General features: G+C 43.2%; 1 protein-coding gene across 1 annotated transcript; it reads right to left on the bottom strand.

Moving 5' to 3' along the window:
• Positions 1-616: 616 nt before the first annotated feature.
• Positions 617-19,271, bottom strand: bcl2l11 (BCL2 like 11). Its single transcript, XM_080740554.1, has 4 exons — positions 18,922-19,271; positions 15,952-16,448; positions 11,761-11,882; positions 617-3,229 (listed from the first exon to the last, which is right to left on the bottom strand). The coding sequence occupies exons 1-4, from the start codon at positions 18,936-18,938 to the stop codon at positions 3,095-3,097; spliced, it is 771 nt and encodes a 256-aa protein (XP_080596680.1). The 5' UTR covers positions 18,939-19,271; the 3' UTR covers positions 617-3,094.
• Between the last annotated feature and the right edge of the window lie 2,115 nt (positions 19,272-21,386).

Raw genomic sequence — 21,386 nt, 5'->3', positions numbered from 1 at the left:
CAACACAACATGAAAATCACTTTCAAACAGGAATAAAACTATTTGTGACCGACCTGAATGTTAATGGTGTCACACAAACAGCAGAGAGCCACAATGCACAACTGACCACTTTGTTTTGTCATGATTATAGCTTGTTGTGTTTATACAAAATGTTATCAAAGAAGACCACTGTAATTACATTAAAGAATATGCTAGGATTTTTGGGACTTCTAGTCATCCTTGTGAATGACATGAATGGATAGACAACAGCAGAAAATTCACAAGGATGACTAAATGTCCTACAAATCCTAGCATATATTTTTTATGTAATTACAGTGGTCTTCTTTGATAAAATTATGTATAAACACTAAAATCATGACAAAACAAAGTGGTCAGTTGTGCATTGTTGCTCTGCTGTTTGAGTGACAACATTAACATTCAGGTCGGTTACAAATAGTTTTATTCCTGTTTGAAAGTGATTTTCATGTTGTGTTGGAAATGGGATATTGCCATTTAGAATAACTCGAGCCAATGCGGTGGAGCCGGTCAGACGTCAACGTGACGGCGTCAATGAAGCTGTCATGACACAGAGCAACGCGACGCCCCCAGTGGAGCCCTAGCCTTACTATTGGTGACTTGTAATGCTTAATGTATACAGCAAATTATAAGGCTTAATGCTAGTAACCTTGTACCTGTAGCTTATTCTGTGGTGGAACCTTTTTTTAAATCTGGGTAGCTAGAAAATATGTTGGTCCTAATAGTTAGCTATAGTGCTAATCAGAATATTTGTTAAAAGGCTTGAACATACTGTACTCAATTAATTTCAATATGTTTGTTACTATCAGGAAGTTAAGCAACATGTATCCTATAAGCTGCTAGCTGAGTGAGACGATGTTTAGCGCTCCAGTGACAAAGTTTCCCTACAGGGATCTCAGGGCTTGGTTGTTTTCCAGAAAACCTTCTATGATTGTTTAATGATCTGGCAGCAGTGAGCAGACTTGGCTGGGACACAGTCATGATGGTAATAAAAGGATAACAAGACCTTGTCAACAACACAAACTCTGCCAATTTGCATTACAAATTGGAAACTTCAGTTGATAATGCTAAGGAAGAGGCTAGAAGTCTAGTACAGTACAGTTTCATAATGTACCACAATATCCAAGGTAAAAAAAGAATATATACATACAAAAGTAAAGCTAGTTTGTTTTACTTATTTTGAGAAAAGTGCACAAGTGTCGATATACAAAAGTAAGCCAGTTACCTACTCGTCTCACCAAAGATTTAATTGTTTGGGGTTTTACTATTGCTTAACTCCACGTTTCCTACTTGTCAATGGCCAACATGTTGCTAATAATACTGAAAATAAGAATGAGTTTAAGCCTACTATTGTTACTATTTCTATTGTTACAGATTATATTGGAACTCTATTCAGTAACTTAAAACATGAAAACATCACTGGAATTCATTGGTCAATTCCTGGAATTTAACCCCTAACTTTTGCATAGTTGCACACCAGTGTCTCACACCAACAACAGCTGATCTACAAGCTCACAGCATGTCACAGCACAATGTGTTGTGAGCTTGTAGATCTGCTATTTTCACTGCGGGGAAACGATGGGCCACCAAATATAAAGTGCAACCCATGGGTTAATACATTGCCTATTTAGTTAGAGTGAAAAAAAAAGAAAGAAAAAAATGTTTACTGGTGTTTAATAACTTTTATGGGCAGGAATAACCCACGTGCATTCTTGCACCATTGAATCTTGGCTCTGCTGTTTTCAGTAGCACACAGAGGTATTTCATCATTGTGGAAGAGTTACAGGAGTTATTGACTGGTGTAATTGGGCCAAGAGAGCTGTCAGGCTGAAATTGAATCAAACCAAGGCAGTAAAATCTATTAAGGGGGATTTAGGAATAACACACATTTTCTTTATCGAGCTAGACCGCAGGAAAGCTGAAAGGCAGGCAGAAAAGAGGACGCACAGGAGGGAAGCCATTGGCTGGATTTGATCCTGGGCCAGCAACGGTGCATGTGGTTTCTAAACCACTATATCATCATTGAGCACAGCTGTTTGCTTTCTTCTTTTTGGTGGTTGTTGAGAGTGTAGCCCTTTGGGGTCATTTAGGGTCAGGAAGATAATAATACAATAATAATAATAATAAGACAGTCAAAACATTTTGGAACTGTCATGGAAATGTGTTCTTCAGAATCCAAAGTGTGCTCAACATTATACTTGGCTGCAAGTAAAACTAGTGACAATGACCTCTGACCTGTGGTGGTATGATGTATAGCAGGAATGAGACATAACGGAGACCAGAGGATGTGGGACGCCATTGTGGGCACTATGGTTTCTCAAACTGTGGTTTGCGGGTCTGAAACGTGCCACAGGCCTGTTGCTTTTTGGTCGTCAAATGAAATAACTCGTGACACGTTCTCGTGAGTCTGGGTTCCCAGAGAAGAAGGCTAACAACAGTATGCTTACTTTGTGGACCACTTGAAAATTGTTAACGCAACCTTTGATCTGCCCCATTACTCACTCTGTTGGAAACACATACTGACTTATCGGGATACAGAAACGTAAAACTACATATAAATAAACGTAAAAAAGAAACAAATAATAAGTAAACAATATGTATACATAAGGGAAGAAAAGTTGTAAGAAAGACATTTTGTACAAGGCACAATTCAAGAACTTCTCCCTCCTCCAAGTATGTCATATTCCGATGACATCATCATCCCTGCACGAGAGCAGAGCGGACCGGAAAGGACCGTTCCACTCCTTTCTTTGGTGGTTTCCTTTGGGCTCAGAATCGACACAGGAAAAAACAGAAGACATGATCCAAGTGTTGTTGTAGAGATCTCAATCAATCCATTATTAACAGTTATTTGTTCATAACCGGAGATAAAAAATACATTTACAAAAGTATGTTTCCCGTTGGAGTCGGGGGCATGGAGGAAGGACAGTCGAATTGCAGTCGTGAAAAATCATCATTAAGTTGAAGATGTGATAGGTCCGCAGGTAGTGACAAGCAAACAGCGAGCCAATAATAAACAGGAGCATATTTACAGTATTTACAGAGGAGTGATGCTACGTCTGCTGGGTTTTCCCAAAGGCTAGACTTGTGATTGGTCCAGGTTGTTGTCCGTAATCCCCTGCGAGTATAATAGTCGCGTGATCAGAAGAAGCAGTATCCCCATGCATATCAGGAAGGTGGGCTCCTGGTGCGGTGGTGCCTGGTCTCCCCGTGCCTGTTTGATATGAGAGGAGAAACAAGGAAATAGACACGTTACACAACTTCTAGTACATGGGACATGTATCCCCAACCTTCAACTTGAAACCCCCAAAACAAGATGGTCAGAACAAGGGTCATGTTTCAAATGTCACGTAGCCTGTATATGATGTCAGTTATCTATCATGTCACTCATCTCAATCTAGCAAAGATTCAGACCAATCTGACCTCCACTGACTTCAGGTATGAAACTGAAGTTCTTGAAAACCAAAAGAATATACAATAAGTTAAACATATTCATGGATTTACTTTGACAGCATGCACAGGACATTTGATCGGAATATACATGTTTTTGTGAGATGGTTCAAGTGCATACAGAAAGACAGACTTATAAACCCCCTTCTATATGGTTTGGCCCTTCAGTAAATACTCCTAAGCACATACTGTATGCGCGCGCGCGCGCGCGCGCACGCACGCACGCACGTACGTACGTACGTACAAACAAAGGAGGCAGATAAGTGTTGTTCATAACATACTGCCACACCTCCCTCTCTTCTCTCAGTTCTCTCTGTCCAGGTTTGTGTGTGTGCATGCGTGTGTGCGCGCAAGTGTGTGTGTTGTTCTCATACACAGCTTTTGTTTTTAATTGGCAGCGTTTTGCAGTAGACAAACTGTAAACTACTACAGAGTTTAAATTGACACTCGATTTTATTGCTCTTGGAGCCTTTGTTTTTCAAGTCAGGCAGCAAGGTCAGCTAATTACGGTATTCAAGTAGCTACTTCATAAATAAGTAAATAATGTAGGATGACTGAATGAGATTAATGTGACCAAGTGTTCGTGTTGTGTAGGCCTGAGACACTTGATTACATCACCGCTCTTGGCCAGAGGTTACTAATTGGTGGTGCTCCCCCCCCCCCCCCCCCCCGTCCCTCTCTCCTTCTACCGGTCCGTCCCCCCCCCAAGCTCAGTAATTGCTGTCTGTCTCCCTCTCTCTCCTCTTCCCATACCTCAGCTCAGTAACTTTGTCTATTGTGGCCCTCTCCCAGTGTGTGCTCCCTCTCCTCACAAATCATTACAAGCCTCTTGGCATGGTGTTGACTTAAACAGGTGGTATTCTTGGCCCTGCGGCAGCCTCGCGGCCTGGCTTTGCTCCATGGCCTAAGCAGCCGCTTCTCACAGATAAGAGCACTGGCTGGGCAACGGGGGCGACGGGGCATTTCCCCTGGGTCGGCGTGTGCTCAACTCAGCCCTGAGGAAATGCTACTGCCATAAAACTTGGTTCCTGTTCCTGAGTCAAACAGGGGAGGAGGGTGTGGGTTGGGGAGGGGAGGGGAAAGGTCTTTGCACCAGAAGGAGTGGAGCGGAGGAGAGGTGAGACATGTCTTTAGATGGTACTCTGAACCCCTAACTGCTCCCGATGAGCAGGTTGGTGCCTTGCATTAAGATTTATTTTAAATATAATCAAATCAAGTGTCAGTATAATTTCAAAGAACTGCGGCAGTGCTTTTAATTAAACGTAATACAGTATTAGGATCCACCTTTTTCAAATGGTGGATTGACATCTTGTTTTTTAATGTAACTGTTGAAGTACTGGCAGACTAAACAATGCTGCCAGGGTATAACTATGGAACAAGCCTCTTGCCTCAGGGCAAGCTTCTCCTCTGACAAACAGGATCTATATGGAAGAGTGTGAGAGGAATATCAAAGCTGTGTGGTTTTATTCGATAAACGAGCCAGAAACCACAGCCACCCCAAACGCCTGAGGCGGAAACAGGTGAGGGGAAGACCAATTAACCCTTCGCTGAACCACAATCTGGCAGAGAGAGCAGCAGAGTCGGAAAACTACACATGTAGTCTTGTGTACCACAGTGGGTTAGCGGCGCTAATGTTAACGAATGGAGTCAGCTATAGGCTGAGTACAACTCGAGTCAGTTACTGGATAACTACTGAATCAATCGTTTCATTAACATTGCTACAAAGTCAAAGAAAATTGATTTGAAGGCAGTTTTCAAATAATTGACAAGATCCTTGGGATGCAAGATATGAAACCCAAATGCAAAATACTTAACTATCTACTACTTTTAATGTTAAACTCTTTATGGCAATCACATTGCCTGGATTAGAAAGGATTAAGGTTTCCATTTCTTCTCCTCTAACTCTGTAGGTAGTACTGTACATTTGCAAATCTTGTGACAGTATGGAGGTAGTACGGTACATTTGCAAATCTTGTGACAGTATACACTACTTCCAATCTATTCAGACATCCAAAGCTAGAGCCTTAGCTCACCGTTAATACTTTCACAGTAATACTGTTACAGGTCTGCAAAACTGTAAATGTAGTTTAACTGATGTTAATTTAAACTAAGTGAATAGAATATTAGCATCAGTACCGTACGAGTCATAGCTAGAGTGATTTACTGTACTGTGTAATACGGCTCACGCAAGTGAAATGTGGAATATCTCTTAAATTAGGCTTGGGGCTTTATAAATCTGGCGCAGTCTCCCTGTACTTTGTTTACCTCAAGCACCACAGTAATGAGTTGATTGACAGACAATCTAAAGTCTGTGGGCTGAATTAATTCAGATGTAGAGAAAATGAGAGACAGGTTGCTTAAGGTTATTTCATTGCTACAACTTCAACTCACTGATTGATGAATCAATAGCTGGGTATTCGGTGTCGACAATTTGGCAAAGAGAGATCTTTTGTAATATAAAACATTATTTATCTGAAAAGTGCTTTGCTGAGCACGAGTTCTATTTTTTTAGGACTTTTAGGACCCTGTTTCAAACTGATGGCATACATTGACCCCTGGCAGAGGCACAGTACAGTCACGGTGTGCCAGTTTGGCCCACTATAAGCAGCTCAGTTGGGGCAAATTGGGGTTTAAGTGCTTTATTCAAGAACGGCTCTGTTGTTGGCAGGGTTTCACTTTCCCCTGCCCAAAAAGGAGTTAAGAGCAAATCCCTACAGCCACAAGATATTTTATTAACTTAAAATGATTTACATGACGGACAGACAATCTTCCAAGGCTATCATTTACTTGAAAATAATTATGTTGCCGTTTGGGATGGTGCAAAACAATCTTCACTTAACTGAATTTGAATGGCAACCAACAGAAAACAAGACAAGATGAAAACCTAGTATTGGGGCTGCCAGACCACATACAAAGGGAGGTCCTCTATTACTTAGCCTATAGCAAAATCACACCCGTGTGAACTGAGCGGTGGTTCTCCCCCCCCCCCCGTGTGTGTGTGTGTGTGTGTGTGTGTGTGTGTGTGTGTGTGTGTGTGTGTGTGTGGCCTGGACAACAGCGCCCCTCCCTTAACATGTGTGGTCAGAAAAGGTACTACACAGGCTTGAGGCTAAATACAGACCCACCCACCCACATACATACAAACAAACTAACAAACAAACATACCTACACACACGGCCACGCTATGGAGACGGTGTGACCACCGCTCAAAAAGCAAATAATGTCATAACCTATTTCCATGGGTTGATTGTTCACTGATATGTCAGTGGATAATGGGGATAATATAAGGGGACTTACTGATATCCTCCATTAGTTCTTCACTAAAATCTGGCAAGTCGACAGACCGTTAGGTCGCAAGTTACTATGAAAACCTCCACCGGCTGTCCCTCCGTCTGTCCGTCACGTCACACTTGTGGCCCTACTCTTATCTCCGGCACCGTTGCCCTATCCATGCCAAACTTTGCACACACACTCCTTGGCTGGCAAACCACAACCTCCGCCCCTGATTTCTCACATGCCCCTCTTCTCGCGCCATCAAGAGGTTGCTTTTTGCAGACAACATACTCCCGATTAGGGAGTATTACTGGTAAGATATCAGACAGTGTGGCAATCAACGTAGATTGCCATCCTGATTTCACAGTGTGTCGTGTTTTATTGTGAATCTTTTTTGTCCCACTTTGGCATGGCGACTAACCTTATGTCTGATCGTGGACCCACTGCAAGAAGCAGTAGCATGGTAGTAGCAAGAGTGGCTAAAACCACAGAACAACACCTGATGACAGGCCAAGGCAGCAAATCAAACACATTAGGATAGACATCCCATAGCCGGGAGGAAAGATTGCTTTGCGATTGGTTAGTGTGTTGTTAGGCCAACTGGCTGACCAATGGCGCAACTCCGTCAATCAGTGAGTGACTGACAGACTCAATGAGTAAGTCATATGCACATGTGTAGGGCTGGGCCCGCTGTTGCGGTCCAGCCAAAAACAATGACAACAACAATTAGACCCACTAGGTTTGTGGTCAAAGTCCTTTAGCTCAAACCCTGAATGTCAAAACTGTGTAACATTTAGATCATCAATCATCCATTTTACAGATTATACAGTTGGTTTTGTGGGCCTCACGGTCATTGAAATTTCACTACACATAAAAAAACCAATGTAAACCACAGATTTAGATTGAGTTACAACACAGTGGTCTTACTGAGAAACTTCTCAACGATTTCTCAAACACGTATACCTCAGGATCACAAGCACGCATGCACACACACACGCACGCACGCACGCACACACACACACACACACACACACACACACACACACACACACACACACACACACACACACACACACACACACACACACACACACACACACTAGTTATGCAATATGCATGTCTGTAGACTCTGTACACATGCACTGTAGCCTGCACTAACAAATATAGGGCAAAAACACACACAAAACACACACATCTTGTCTTGTCATGTCTGTGTGACACATACTGCACAAGTGCGCAAACACACACGCACGCACAGACGCACGCACACACACACACACACACACACACGCGCGCACACTGACGCACACACACCAAGTTAAGACAGACAGTCAGCCAGACAGACATGCAATCATAGTCGCTAATTAGTCACCTTAAGGAATCATCTATTACTACACTGTCACCCTGTCTCCATCTCTCCTGTCTCCATTTGTTATAATCATCATCATGTACTCTGCTCTCATCCAATCCATCTCTCTTTCTACTCCTCTTTTCATCATCACATTGTCTTGCTCATATGTTGCCTTTTTCCATTTCTCAACTCTCTCCTTCCCCTCTCCCTCCCTCCCTCTGCCTGTCTCTCTGTCTGTCTGTCACTCTCTCTCTCTTCCTCTAACCTTGTGAAAACAGAGTTGACATTCAGTCAGCATTCACTGGGTCATGTGTTTCATTTCCATCGCCACAACTTACTATGCAGTCTCTTAAAATAGCACACACACACACACACACACACACACACACACACACACACACACACACACACACACACACACAGTGTGTGAACCGCATGTGAACGACACACAGCATGATGTTTCCCAACACATCAAAACACACGTGCATACACGTGTTGTGCAAAGAACCATTCACACTACAGTAAATAAGCATGCACGTTAGCCGAAATAAGCTGTGAAATGATACAGAGAGGAAAGTAAAAGCAAATTGGGCAAGGATTCAGTAAGATCAGAGCCCCGTTTACGTATAATATTTCAAAAACATCTGTGAAAAAGAAAATGAGTGGAGGTACTTCCGTGGCCTATTGGCAGCATGCACAGTGCACACACGTGCGACAGACACACACACACACACGCGCGCGTGCACGCACACACACACCATCAACAACAAAAACAAGGTGGCAGCAGCCGTCCAATGACACCCACAGGTCCAGAATGTTCTGCCGAGTTATTTTTATCTGCAGGACAAAGAGCTGTACCTCCTACAGTGACATGACATTGTGTGTGTGTGTGTTTAGTAAATGTATGTTCTCTGTGTGTGTGTGTGTGTGTGTGTGTGTGTGTGTGGTTATATGGGTGTATGTGCTTGTATGTGGGTAGTGCATGTCAAAGTGTGTGTGTGTGTGTGTGTGTGTGTATGTGTGTGTGTGTGTGTGTGTGTGTGTGTGTGTGTGTGTGTGTGTGTGTGCGTGTGCGTGTGTGCGTGGCGGCAGGATAATTAGACCCTGTGCTTTGCTCCCTGAGAGCTCTAACCACAGGGCCAAGCCATAATGAATCAAGTCTGTCACGGACTGTGTATTCACACGCACGCACGCACGCACGCACTCACACACACACGCACGCACACACACACGCAAGTGCAGTGTCCACTTACTCTCAAACACACTTACAAACACATTTACAGATGTAGCAAAACAAACAATCACGCACGCACTGTGAAAATATTTAAACGTTTAACCGTTTTCTCACGCACAAGTTCATCAGAATATGAAAGAGAGGGGAAGAGAGCGAGAGACAGTAACATGGATACAGACAGAACTGGAGAAAGAGAGAGGCAAAAAGAGAGAGGAGAAGGAGAGAGAAACAAAGAGACAGGGAGGGAGAGAAAAAGACAAACAGTTTTACTGTGGTAGACAGAGACAAAGAGAAAAGACAACACAGCCGTGTGTTTGCTGATATGAGCCATTTGCAAAGACACCCTGGAGGGAGCCAGCATACAGCTCAACCCATGCCATGAAGACAATTAAACCTCACATGTCAACAGGTACTTGAGGCTGGAGTGGCAATACTTGGCCCGGCGTTGTCCTCATGGCATGTGTCCACACAGGGGCCCCTCTTTATGACCGTTTTCATAGGCTAATCCCACTGGAAGTAAAGCGATACTGCCGTCTGACGATTTATATTCCATGTGGCTCGCATACTGTCTCTCTGCAGTGTGATGGCAGCTTGGAGTGAGAGTTTATCATTGATGAGTCAGAGACGTTTAGGCTGAATGTGCACTAGAACAGTCAGGGGCTTCGACCAATTTAAAGCATAATGTCTCTCCATCATGCTAGTATACCTGCCGTACTTTACCTTGACCTGAAACCTGTTCTTAACTGCTGTACTGTCTTGGCGTCTGAATTACCCCCACAAGCTCAATAAAGGTCTTACACATCAAGTTCCAATGAACATAGATGTAAGAATTTTATTCATAGAGCACGTTTAAAAACAACAGAGATGACCAAAGTGCTTTACAGAAAATGTCGAAGAGATCAATAAGAGTACAAGAATCACAATCAACCAGAGAGAGAAATACTTAAAAAAAGAAAAAAGAATAAAAACACACAGATAGGCATAAAATAGAAACTCAAACTCACTCTGGATTACAAGCTTGGGAATATAAAATGTGTGAAGATATGGAGGCTGTTCCTATTACAGGGTAATGCTGTGTAATGTTTCTCTGCAAACACACAAACACACATATGTGTGTACACATGTGTGTGCACGCACACCTGACAAGAGAACAGGGAACAAGCTTCTGTGTTCCTCTTTCTCTGCGTCATTGTTCTACAGTATAAACACACACGTGCTGACTTTCTTGAACTTTGTAACTAGTTTTTGTTGCTTCACAGTCAGTACTGGGCTATTGACCTTAATGCGCGCACACACGCACACACCCACACACACGCACGCACGCACCACACACACACACACACACACACACACACACACACACACACACACACACACACACACACACACACACACACACACACACACACACACACACACACACACACACACACACACACGTTTGCATTTGGAAAAACATACAAACTAGCACACTTTTACACTAAGACAACTACACACACATGCACACACGTGCACCCCCCCCCCCCCCCCCAACACACAACTCTGTCAACACTCTACATTAACCCTCTTTCTCTCCATGTTTCTCTCTCTCTCTCTCTCTCTCTTTCTGTCTCTCTTCCTCCCCTCTGCAATACAGGCTACCCTGCCAGCTGCCATGAATCAAGCGATACACCTTCAGGCTATACCAGCTCAGTCTAATGATGCAAGCAATTATAGCAATAATACCTGGCAGGGCGTACTTTACTGTGATTAAAAGAGTGATGCAGCTAATGTCAGCATTACCAATGTGCTCAAATCCCAGCTGGGCACCTCCTTGAGGGCGATGTGACTTGTACACAATGCTAACCAAAGGCAGTGGTAACCTTCCAAAGCATCCAGGCTATTGTTTAGCAAACCTAAGATACATATAAGAACAACTAACCAGGAAGTAAATATAGAGAGATGTACTGCTGTTTAGTGTTTTTTTTTTTCTTGTTTTTTTAACCGGAAACCGTGAAAGTTCTGTGTCATTTTAGATGTTTGCGTTGGCTATTCAAAAATAGCAGATACACAAGCTCACAGAGCCTTGCGAGCTTGTACATCTGCTTTTTTTGAACATTTTTGAAAGATCTTGAAAGTGTGAGAACTAGTGATTTAGAAGGCATATACCGGTAGGTAGAATCGGCCTCAGGTCTTAATGGGTTAACAACCTGTTGATAAACTGTGGCTGGATACTGAACGGCTGTGGTACCACGTTGAACTCATCAGTGCTGTGAGGAAAATAAATGTGCAGCGCAGCCTCCTGCAACAGCAGCAACGTCATGTGGTGAATTATTAGCTGTTCAGCCTCCTATAGTGAGTCAGTCTGTTTGTTTTTATTTTCGCTAAGGACAATACACAGTAAGGTTTAACAGTTTAATGTTAAGTTGAAAACTCCAAATCCACCATGATTACTCACCCGATGCAATATTATGTTGTTGAATTGATCGCCCATTCGTCGGAGCTCCAGTCCGATCTCAATCTCTGTTCGCGTGTCCCCTGCCATGGCTGCTTCGCTAGAGTGCAGACTGGAAGGGCTGCCTGCAATTACAGGACGAAGAAAAGCTTCTGTTAATCAAATGCGAAATAATTGGTAGCATTACTAGTACAGCCCTCCACTGGAAGACCAAGTCGAAGTCCTGCGCTTCCAATGCTGAAGTGCTCTTCAGACAGCACAGAATCCCTGCACAAATCCCATTCTGAGTGTGTGCCACATGGAGGGATATCAGTAGAAAAAGAGAGGGGTGTAAGACTTTCTCCTGGTTTCTGAAACTATGGTTGAGGGGGGCTACAATGCAGGTCACATTGAATTTAACAGCTCCCACACATAACCAGTCAAGACATAACGATGTTTGGTCATCGCTCAACAAAAATAATAATCTTCTTTTAACATACAATATCTTTGAGTGTATGTTAAATTATGTTTTTTTTCACACATTCAATTTCTGTTTCCGGACCAAGTAGCATACAGTTAGGCTAGTTAGTTAGTTCATTCTTCAAGAATTGAATGTATTAATTTTGCCGCGCAGAACTGTATGGTGTGTGTGTGTGTATACGTGTGTGTACATGTTAGTGCACACGCGTGTATGTATTAGTGGATTTTGAGACAATAAAAAGAAGGGGTGCTGTCCCCTATTCCATGTGTATTAGGTGTGTGGTTACAGTACATACAGTATGAGTAACAAAGAAAAGTGAACTCCGCTTATGACTCATGTCAACTCATATGTATGATATGAAACCTAGGGTTAATATTTCTCACATCCTCCAATATTAGAGACTAGAGTATACTGCGGAGGCTCGCGGATATAGGACTAAATTAATGCAATGACCGTGAAGTCAGGAGCCAATATGTTGAACAACGCAACGGCCCCTGTGTTATTGAGGCCCTATCCAAACATGTCGTGGTCTGATTTAAGTGCAAAACAGTTTATCACAAAGAGCTTTGTGGAGTAATAAAACACCACATAAAGTCCAATACACTAAGGAATATAGTGTATATTGATAAAGTGGGACACTTATTGAAAATGTGCTCTCTGCATTACTTTTAGCTAATATCACCGTATTTCATGTGATAATACTCTAAATTGTATCATATACCTTCTGACAAAAACCTATGAATGTCAACTTTAGTGTCATAAGTTCTTCAATAGATTTGTATGGATATGAAAATGATACATTTCAAGTGTACAACATTTCAAGTGTACATCATTGTTATCTCAGTAGGATGCTTCAGGCAAAGAAGGGAAATGGCTTGAGACAAGCTTTGACATGCAAACCAGTCTCATCCATCTAGGATTAATGGTTCAGAAGTTATGTATGACAATGTGTCTGTTCATCAATAATTGACATTCTTGACCTTTGCCCTTAAAATTACACCATATGTCAGATATTGAGTTACTATGTATTAGTATAGTTTCATAACCTTGTGTTGTGATTTGACAATGATAAAAATGTATTTAGTCATTGTGGACAGAATGACACATACACAGACAGACAGCTTCACTGCGATAGTTCCACAATCGGCTTAAACACACAAAACAAGGAGTCTCTGCCCCTTACAGTGAACCAGAGCAAAGTGGTTTGATCTGACCTACCGACCGTCATTGCCATCTTGCCATAGAGGTGTACACGTGCCTGAGTGCATGAGAACACATGGAAACAAATAATTTGCTTATTTGTGCGTTATTTTTGCTTTACATAGATTCACCATCATCTCCTTGTATGTTAGGATAATGTTTTCCTCTTCTGCTGTGATAGGAACAGTAATCAGGGTGATACAGAACAACAACAGATAAACTCCTTATGTTCTCTATCTCACCCCATCTCTTACAACACACACACACACACACACACACACGCACAAAAGCAGGCAAGCGCACACAGGCAGTCCACTACCGGTGTTCACGCACAAATTCTCGCACATACCACAGGCACGCATCAGAGATAACTGCAAATGCACATGCATGTACTGTAAACATGCAGACACAAACTCACAAGACACAATCGCATGAAGACAGACACGCAAAGATGCATGTAGATATGCACACGATCACGTGCTGCTGCACTGTGCAAAAAGCATAGAAACGTCGAGATGTAGAGATGTTGAACATAGAGATTGTTGTTGAATCCTAATCAGCCTCATTAAGAAACATCTTGTGTGTGTGAGAGAGAGACACACACACGGAAAGACAAAGAGAGACACGCACACAGTAAAATCCTTGAGTGTTCATTTAACGCCTGAGTGCGTACAAATGTAACATTTGCATGCAAGTGAGCTAAAGCACGGGAGAAACAGAGGGAATTGTGTGTGTGTGCGTGTGTGTGTGTGTGTGTGTGTGTGTGTGTGTGTGTGTGTGTGTGTGTGTGTGTGTGTGTGTGTGTGTGTGTGTGTGTGTGTGTGTGTGTGTGTGCGCGCGTGCGTGTGTGTTTATCTCTTTCTTATCATCATTGGTCATTGCTCAGCCCCTGAACCAAGTGAAAGAAAGGGGAAGTATCCACTGTCTGCACCCCACAAAAGACCTGCAAGGGTATTTTGACTGGCTACACAGTACACACACACACACACACACACACGCACACAGCACACACAAGGCTTTTTTTGACTGATGTACTGTATGCTACTTAATGAATGCTGCACATGCATGCGTGTGTGTGTGTGTGTGTGTGTGTGTGTGTGTGTGTGTGTGTGTGTGTGTGTGCATGTGTATGTGCACGTGCATGCACTGACACAGAGTAAAAGATCTGTTTTGACTGATGGAGGCTTCTGCTACAACGAAACAGAATGAAAGAGACAAGAGAATCAGACTGGCCATCAACACTCTAAAGACGGAGGCCCTCGTCCACACACACACACACACACACACACACACACACACACACACACACACACACACACACACACACACACACACACACTCACACTCTACTCATCTCTATTATACCCACCCACGTACACAACCGTATGTATAGTATAATGCGTGTGCACTGTGCACACGAACCGACCGTGCAGGCGTGTGTCACACGCACACACACACGCACGCACGCACACACACACACACACACACACACACACACACACACACACACACACACACACACACACACACACACACACACACACACACACACACACACACACACACACACACACACACACACTTTGTGTCTGTGTGGATGTGTGAGTCTGCGCATGCCCAAACACTTGACAGCTAAGTAATCAAAGAGGGCAAGATAAAACTCTTCCTTCCTATGAGTCACAGTTAGCAGCAGGATTCAAGGAAAGAAGTTGGATCCAAGAAAGCATTGTGTCTGCTCTAAAGACTTTTATTCTGCATCCTGAATCCTGATCCCCTGATAAAGGCCTGCCTATGGAGCCAAAACACATCGATTGCTGTTTGAGATGATGAGTCAAGGCAAGTGGAGTCCAATTAATTCACCGCTTGTTACAAAACAGGTTCTTCACAAAACAGCTTGACACAAAATGACTGAAAAGAAAAAAATAACTCCTCTGGTGCTATTAGATCTTGCATGCGCACAATAAAGTGTTTATTACTCTATAATAAGCGAAAACAGTAAAACACACGGGCGCGCACACACACACACACACACACACACACACACACACACACACACACACACACACACTTTCAGTAATAAGTTCCAATATGTTAAAATAGGCAGCGAAAGAGCAAAAATCACAGCAGAAATTCAACAGCTCTTCCACTGAGGTGCACTTCTTGGGTGTGCAGTGCAACTTCTATTCAGTTGCTATATGATTGTGCTCAATAATAAATGGATAAACCACCAGCCTATGCGGCTTCAATGTTTTGCTTATTTCACAACCACAAACTGGCAGGTAGTTTACTTTCTTGTTTGTTTGGTACTATGATCTGTAGGTGCTGTTGTGCTGCTGTGATGGATATATATGACATGTGCTCTCTGAAAACATTTTCAGGGAAGCACAAGTTCAGGGAAGCGGGCGTGAACGATTCACCTATTAGGCTATTAGTCATATTGGCCTATTGCGTAAACCCGCGATAAGCATCAAACAACTGTCAACCGGCCGGGCTCCTCCGGGGTATACAAAAGGACCGTGGTTGTTATGAATTACCTCGCCACTGTTCCCCACTGTGCGCTTCGACGGACATTCGGTGCAAGGCGTGCGTCACCAGCTGACTGGAGAGAGCCGGCGTCTGCGTGGACTTATCCTCCAGTTGAACCGGCGGAGGATGGAGGAGCGGGGAGTTGGGCAGCGACTCGGCTTCGAACGAGAAGTAGCCGCTGGAGAGACGCCTGAACAGAGGCGACCTCGACTGAAATCCGAGCAGACTGTTGTTGCTGTTGTTAGGGGACGTGACGGTGCTAAGTCCTCCTCGGCACGGCGACAACGGGACGGACGAAGACGACGACGAGTCACGGTCACCACCACCGCGTCCCCTCGACCGGGGGTGGCCACGGCTCGGCTCGCCGGCTGCGGCTGTCGTCGTCGTCGTCGTCGGCTTGGAGGAACGGAGGAGGACTTCTGCTGATACTCGTGGTGGAACCGACTGTTCTCTAGTTTCCCCCGTCTCTGTGACAGGGGACGAGCCGTCCGACCGATTCGACGTTCTGTTGGACAAACAGAGTGGCACCGTTAACGTTAAGGTCCCGCAATGTCACTCTCTCAGTGTAGCCCAGTCAGTGGTTCTCAAACTTTGAAATGTGAAGGTCTCCCCTTAACTTTGACAGTGTACAAATGGAACCAAATGGACCCGTTACAGACCTAGAGAGTCCATGAAATCCATTTGAGAAACACTGGTGAATATGAATATCCTAACTCTGTAGGTGGTTGGATTTTTAGACATAATAATAATAGCCCTATTCATTTTATTGTATAGGCCTATTTGCAAATGTGACCGCAACTTTGCGCACGCAGGTAACATATTTAACCAAATATGACACAGACACACGCGCGCCAAAAACGTCGCGTGGCTACATCTGTCATTCGGTCATCTCATCTCTCTCTCTCAAAACATACGATATTTAAAGAAGATAACCCCTTGTTCTATACAGGACGACAGTTTTGTGTCAAATCTAGTAGTGCAATAGTTTAATTTCCCCTGGCTGTCCTTGTTGTGACGGAGGCTGCTGGTGTGATTACAGGATCAGTTCCAAGGGGAAACAGCCTGGACGCAGACAGTAGTAAGTAGACCAGACTAACTGCGTCACACGCGCTGCACACAGCGACAAAAAACCGCTCCCAGGGGCCAAGTGGACTTCCTATTTTCTCCACGAGAAATGAAAACTCACCCGCATGCAACAACAACACAAAGATTGAAAGATAGAACCATGCAGTGAAAACGAAATGAAGCCGATGCAGATTTGCGTTTTCACAGTATAAGATATGTTAACATAAAGCCAAGGTCTCAAGCACTGGAGCTGATTTACCGTATTTCAGTAATAATTGAGTGTTTAATGTGTTTTCTCTCTCATGTCGTGCTATGTCAATAATGTCATGACAGATCGCTGCTTTGCGCGAGGATCAGCAATGCGCGCAAATTCAACCCGCTATGCAGACAGACAGTGGTTCTCTTTCCTCACGCTGCCAAGTTAACATCATGTTAAAAATATGAACACAAAATTTCGTCATGAACACAATTATCAGACTTTGGATAATCAGGAATATTGACCGGTCACTGGTGCATTTATCGTAGCGACGGTAGGTTATAGCGGCGTATTATAGCATAAACTTAAACTGCGATGGGGAAAAAAAGAGAAACCCTATCACGGCCGTCATGTTTCAGGCCAATCCAAAAGTCAAGAACGTCGCCACGCTGTCTATGTTTTCGCCGACAAACACTGGCTAATACAAGGGAGGAAATACACTCTTTCCTCTAGCCTTCTACTCCGTGGAGTGCGAGTCCCTCCGAGGACAGCGCATGTAGGCTATTAGAGGAAAGGTAAAGCACTGTACAGTGCTGTGTTGTGTGGTGTGTAGGTCCAGGCTATTAGACAAACCTAGTGGTACATTTACGCCACCCTCAGGATACAGCGCGTGTTGTCATCAACTAGAAATACATCTAAAATCCACTCCTGGTGACCAGCAGAGATCTATTGAAATTTGGGGGGATAGTCAGTCAACAACATCTCACAATGGTTCCCAAACTTTTTAGCTCATGACCCATAGTTTCACCTACTCCTTTTTTGGGGAAAGTTTTTTGAAAATATTAATAGGCTAATTAAAAAATAATAATCCAAAATTAAGGGACCCATAAAAATGTGTTCGCGAACCACAAATGGGTCCCGACCCAGTGTTTGGGAACCAATGGACTAGAGAGAGAGACCAGACCAGTGCACAACATCTATCATGCTGCGCGCTGTGCGCATTCACCGCATTGAGTCGAGTGGCCGCCTGCGTCAAAACATCGGTTATAAAATAAACACAACGCATGCATTACATTTACTATTGCGGTAAGTGTTGACCGTGTCATTTAGGCTTTTGACTAAAGTCAATAGCACAAAATCGAAGTAGGCTACTACAACAACGTTATCCGTGCCCGTGGTGCCGTTGTTTTGTTTCGCCAAGTTGGAAAATAGCCGAGGTTACCGCGCTGCGCCGTCACGCAAGTTGTGCATCGGTGCCGTGATCGCAGAAGAGCCGCTTGACGCACCGTGTCAAGCGGCACTTTATATCTGCGATCACGCCGGCCGGGGGTCCGATGATGAGCTCGATCGTCTCTGTCACGGTAACAACTACGATGTGTCAGGTGTGGCTTTAATTTTCTGGAGTCCCCACTCCCCATGCCGCTAAATCTGCTTTGCAACGTTGTCGCTTGCCGACAAGAACTGATCTACAAACTCACAGCGCGTCACGGTCGGACGCGCGGTGACAAGCGACACCGTCAAATTAAGCTTTATATATGGGTTCCTTTTAACGTGTAAAAGAGCACAATTGAGTGAATCTTCATTCTCATTATGAGTAGGTCTAGTAATAACAATAAGTTAGATAAAAAGTTGTCATTTGAGGGAGAAAATCCTAGTTGTGGTTGAATTATTAAAAATAACATCACCGCTATTATGTCTACTCTGCAAATTAACTTACCTGAACTTGTCGGACATGTCCGAAGACGCGCGGCGTCACTGGCAGGGCATAACCCGTTGTCAAAAACAACAATAACACCCCCCAAAATATCCTCAGACGCGCTTTAAAGAAAACTTATCCAATGTCAACAAATGCAAATACGAATTCCAAGATGTTAGTTGGTAGATCGAACTCCAAACAGCGGCGTCAAAACGGTTAAAAACATAGTAACTTAGTTGATCCGTCTTGTCCGCAGATTGATTAAAAGAAAGGCAATTCCAACCAGGGCGCTCAGAAGAAAAACACGGTGCTCCTCTTTTGTCTTGTGTTGGTGAGCAGAGTCACAGTGCAAAGATGAGGATGTTCCTTTCCTTCCCCTCCCTTCTCTCTCTCTCGCTCTCTGAATGCAAAAAGTTCAGGCAGCGTTGTTAGAGCCCTCACCCCTGCAAGCAAAAAGACGTCCTTCTTCTATGACCCCGCCTATGGGTGGGGTTTGTGGTGGTGTCCACCAGAGAGACACCAGACTGGTGGCGTCAAGTCAGACGAGTGTAAATCATTTTATTTCCGGTTGGATATTTCAAAATAAAAGTTAAGGTTGACTTGACATTTAAGTGTTTTTGTGTTGATCACTTATTTAACAGCAAAATAATTAATAAAAGAAGAGGAAAAAAGGAGTTAAAGGAGTAGTTCAGCCCCAAAATGACTTTTTTTCCCTATTGACTACTCACACCATGGAGACGAGTTCAATAATATATTTTTGTATTTGTTGCATTCCTAAGACAAACATTTGATTATAGTAAATTTACCCCCACTGATTCTGAATGGGGACCCAAATACATTCCAGTCCCCATCCGGAAACAATCAAATTATTGTCTTAGGAATGAGACAAAAAACTAAAAATATTATTGAACTCATGTCTCCATGGGGTGAGTAATCAATTAGAAAGGTGAGCCGTTTGTGCCAAGATGTAGGGCATATCATAGATGCTACTACAGATGTAGTAGGCCACGCTTCGGTTTACTTAAAGCACATAGAAAGTACAGTGACTAAAAATGCCCTATAGGCTACTGCCATTACTTGCTGTGGCCAGCAGATCTCGAACATGATGTAGTGTGTTGTTTACAAAAGCCTGTCGCCTGTCAGTCAAGTGAGTGTAATACATCTGTTCATGTAATTCTAACTGAGCAATCTCCACTTCATTGTTTCGACCGATCAGCTCGATAGCTTCCCTAAATGTAGAAGAACCCTGTACATTCCCAGCCAGGTGTTAGTAAGCTTCCTGTCACTGTCAGTAGAAGTTGGACCGGAATCATATCATAGTGGCTTTAAACTTAAACCCCTATATACTTTGCTCAGTTTGCTGCATGGGGTGACCCAGGTGTCTATACTTTTCCCCCTTTTTTCCAATCTACACCATTTGTATTTGGCAAAAATGCAGATGCCTTGTGATCTTGTAGATCTGCTATTTTATAGGAATGTTGTTTTGCTTTGTTTTGGTTCTTTGATCTTTTTGTGGAGTAAGCATTTTGTTATGTGTTTTGTGTCAGCTGGGCAGGGCTGGTGTATTGTTTTTTTGTTGTTGTTTTTATTTAAGAAGAAATAACTCAATAAAATACTAATAAAAAACAATGCATATTTTAAATTAAATTAACATGTAAAATAAAATCAGCTCTGACAAACGTGTATGCCTGTACGGTGATCATCATCCATTTGAAACCAACTATGAACACATATCTAATATTATCTTATTGTGATACCTAACCACTTGGTGGCTTCTGTGGGTTTTGAGCTGCCTATAACAGTATCATTTGGCGCCAATTGTTATAGCACATTTTCTGGCACTTTGTGATAAATAAATCATAGTTTTGTTGCAGACATTTTCTTGCAGGATCAACACTTTTTCTTCTAGATTCTAGATAGAACACTTAAAGGTCAAAACCATGCAACGTATCATTTCTGCCTTTATTTTGAAACCCAAGAAACGGAAGTAAAATGCTGCATCGTCTGACATGACACGAATGTGGAGCTCTCCCTCCTCCTGTTGCTGCGTCTCTCTCCGTCTCTCACCCCCCCCCCCCCAATAATATGTAACTTTTTTGTTATGAATTTAGAGAAAAAAGGGACCCCAATTTAAACAAGCCCAAAAGCTTTCTTGTGTTTTTTATCATTTTAGTTGACCTTCAGTGAACTGTTCTGTACCTTTTCCTATGCAAACCTCTAATGAAGTATTCAATCAATCAGTCAGTCAATCAAACTACATTATACTAGTTTGTATAATGGAGAAACATCAGCATTTTACAAAAGGTGTTTTGCCCCCAAATTGGCCAATATCTTCAACTGTGTAATAGCCTAGTTACTGAAATGTAATGTACACACACCGCCAGGTGAGTTGTCCTATTCCTCCAAACCAACACTCCCTGCTTCTGACAGGGGCCGCCCCAGTATGTAGGAATATGTGAAATGACAATTATCACCCTCACTGCAAC

This window comes from Nannobrachium achirus (genome assembly GCF_963921795.1).
Source record: "Nannobrachium achirus genome assembly, chromosome: 13".
NCBI classification, from domain to species: Eukaryota; Metazoa; Chordata; class Actinopteri; order Myctophiformes; family Myctophidae; genus Nannobrachium; species Nannobrachium achirus.
This window is presented reverse-complemented; position numbering and strand designations above follow the sequence as displayed.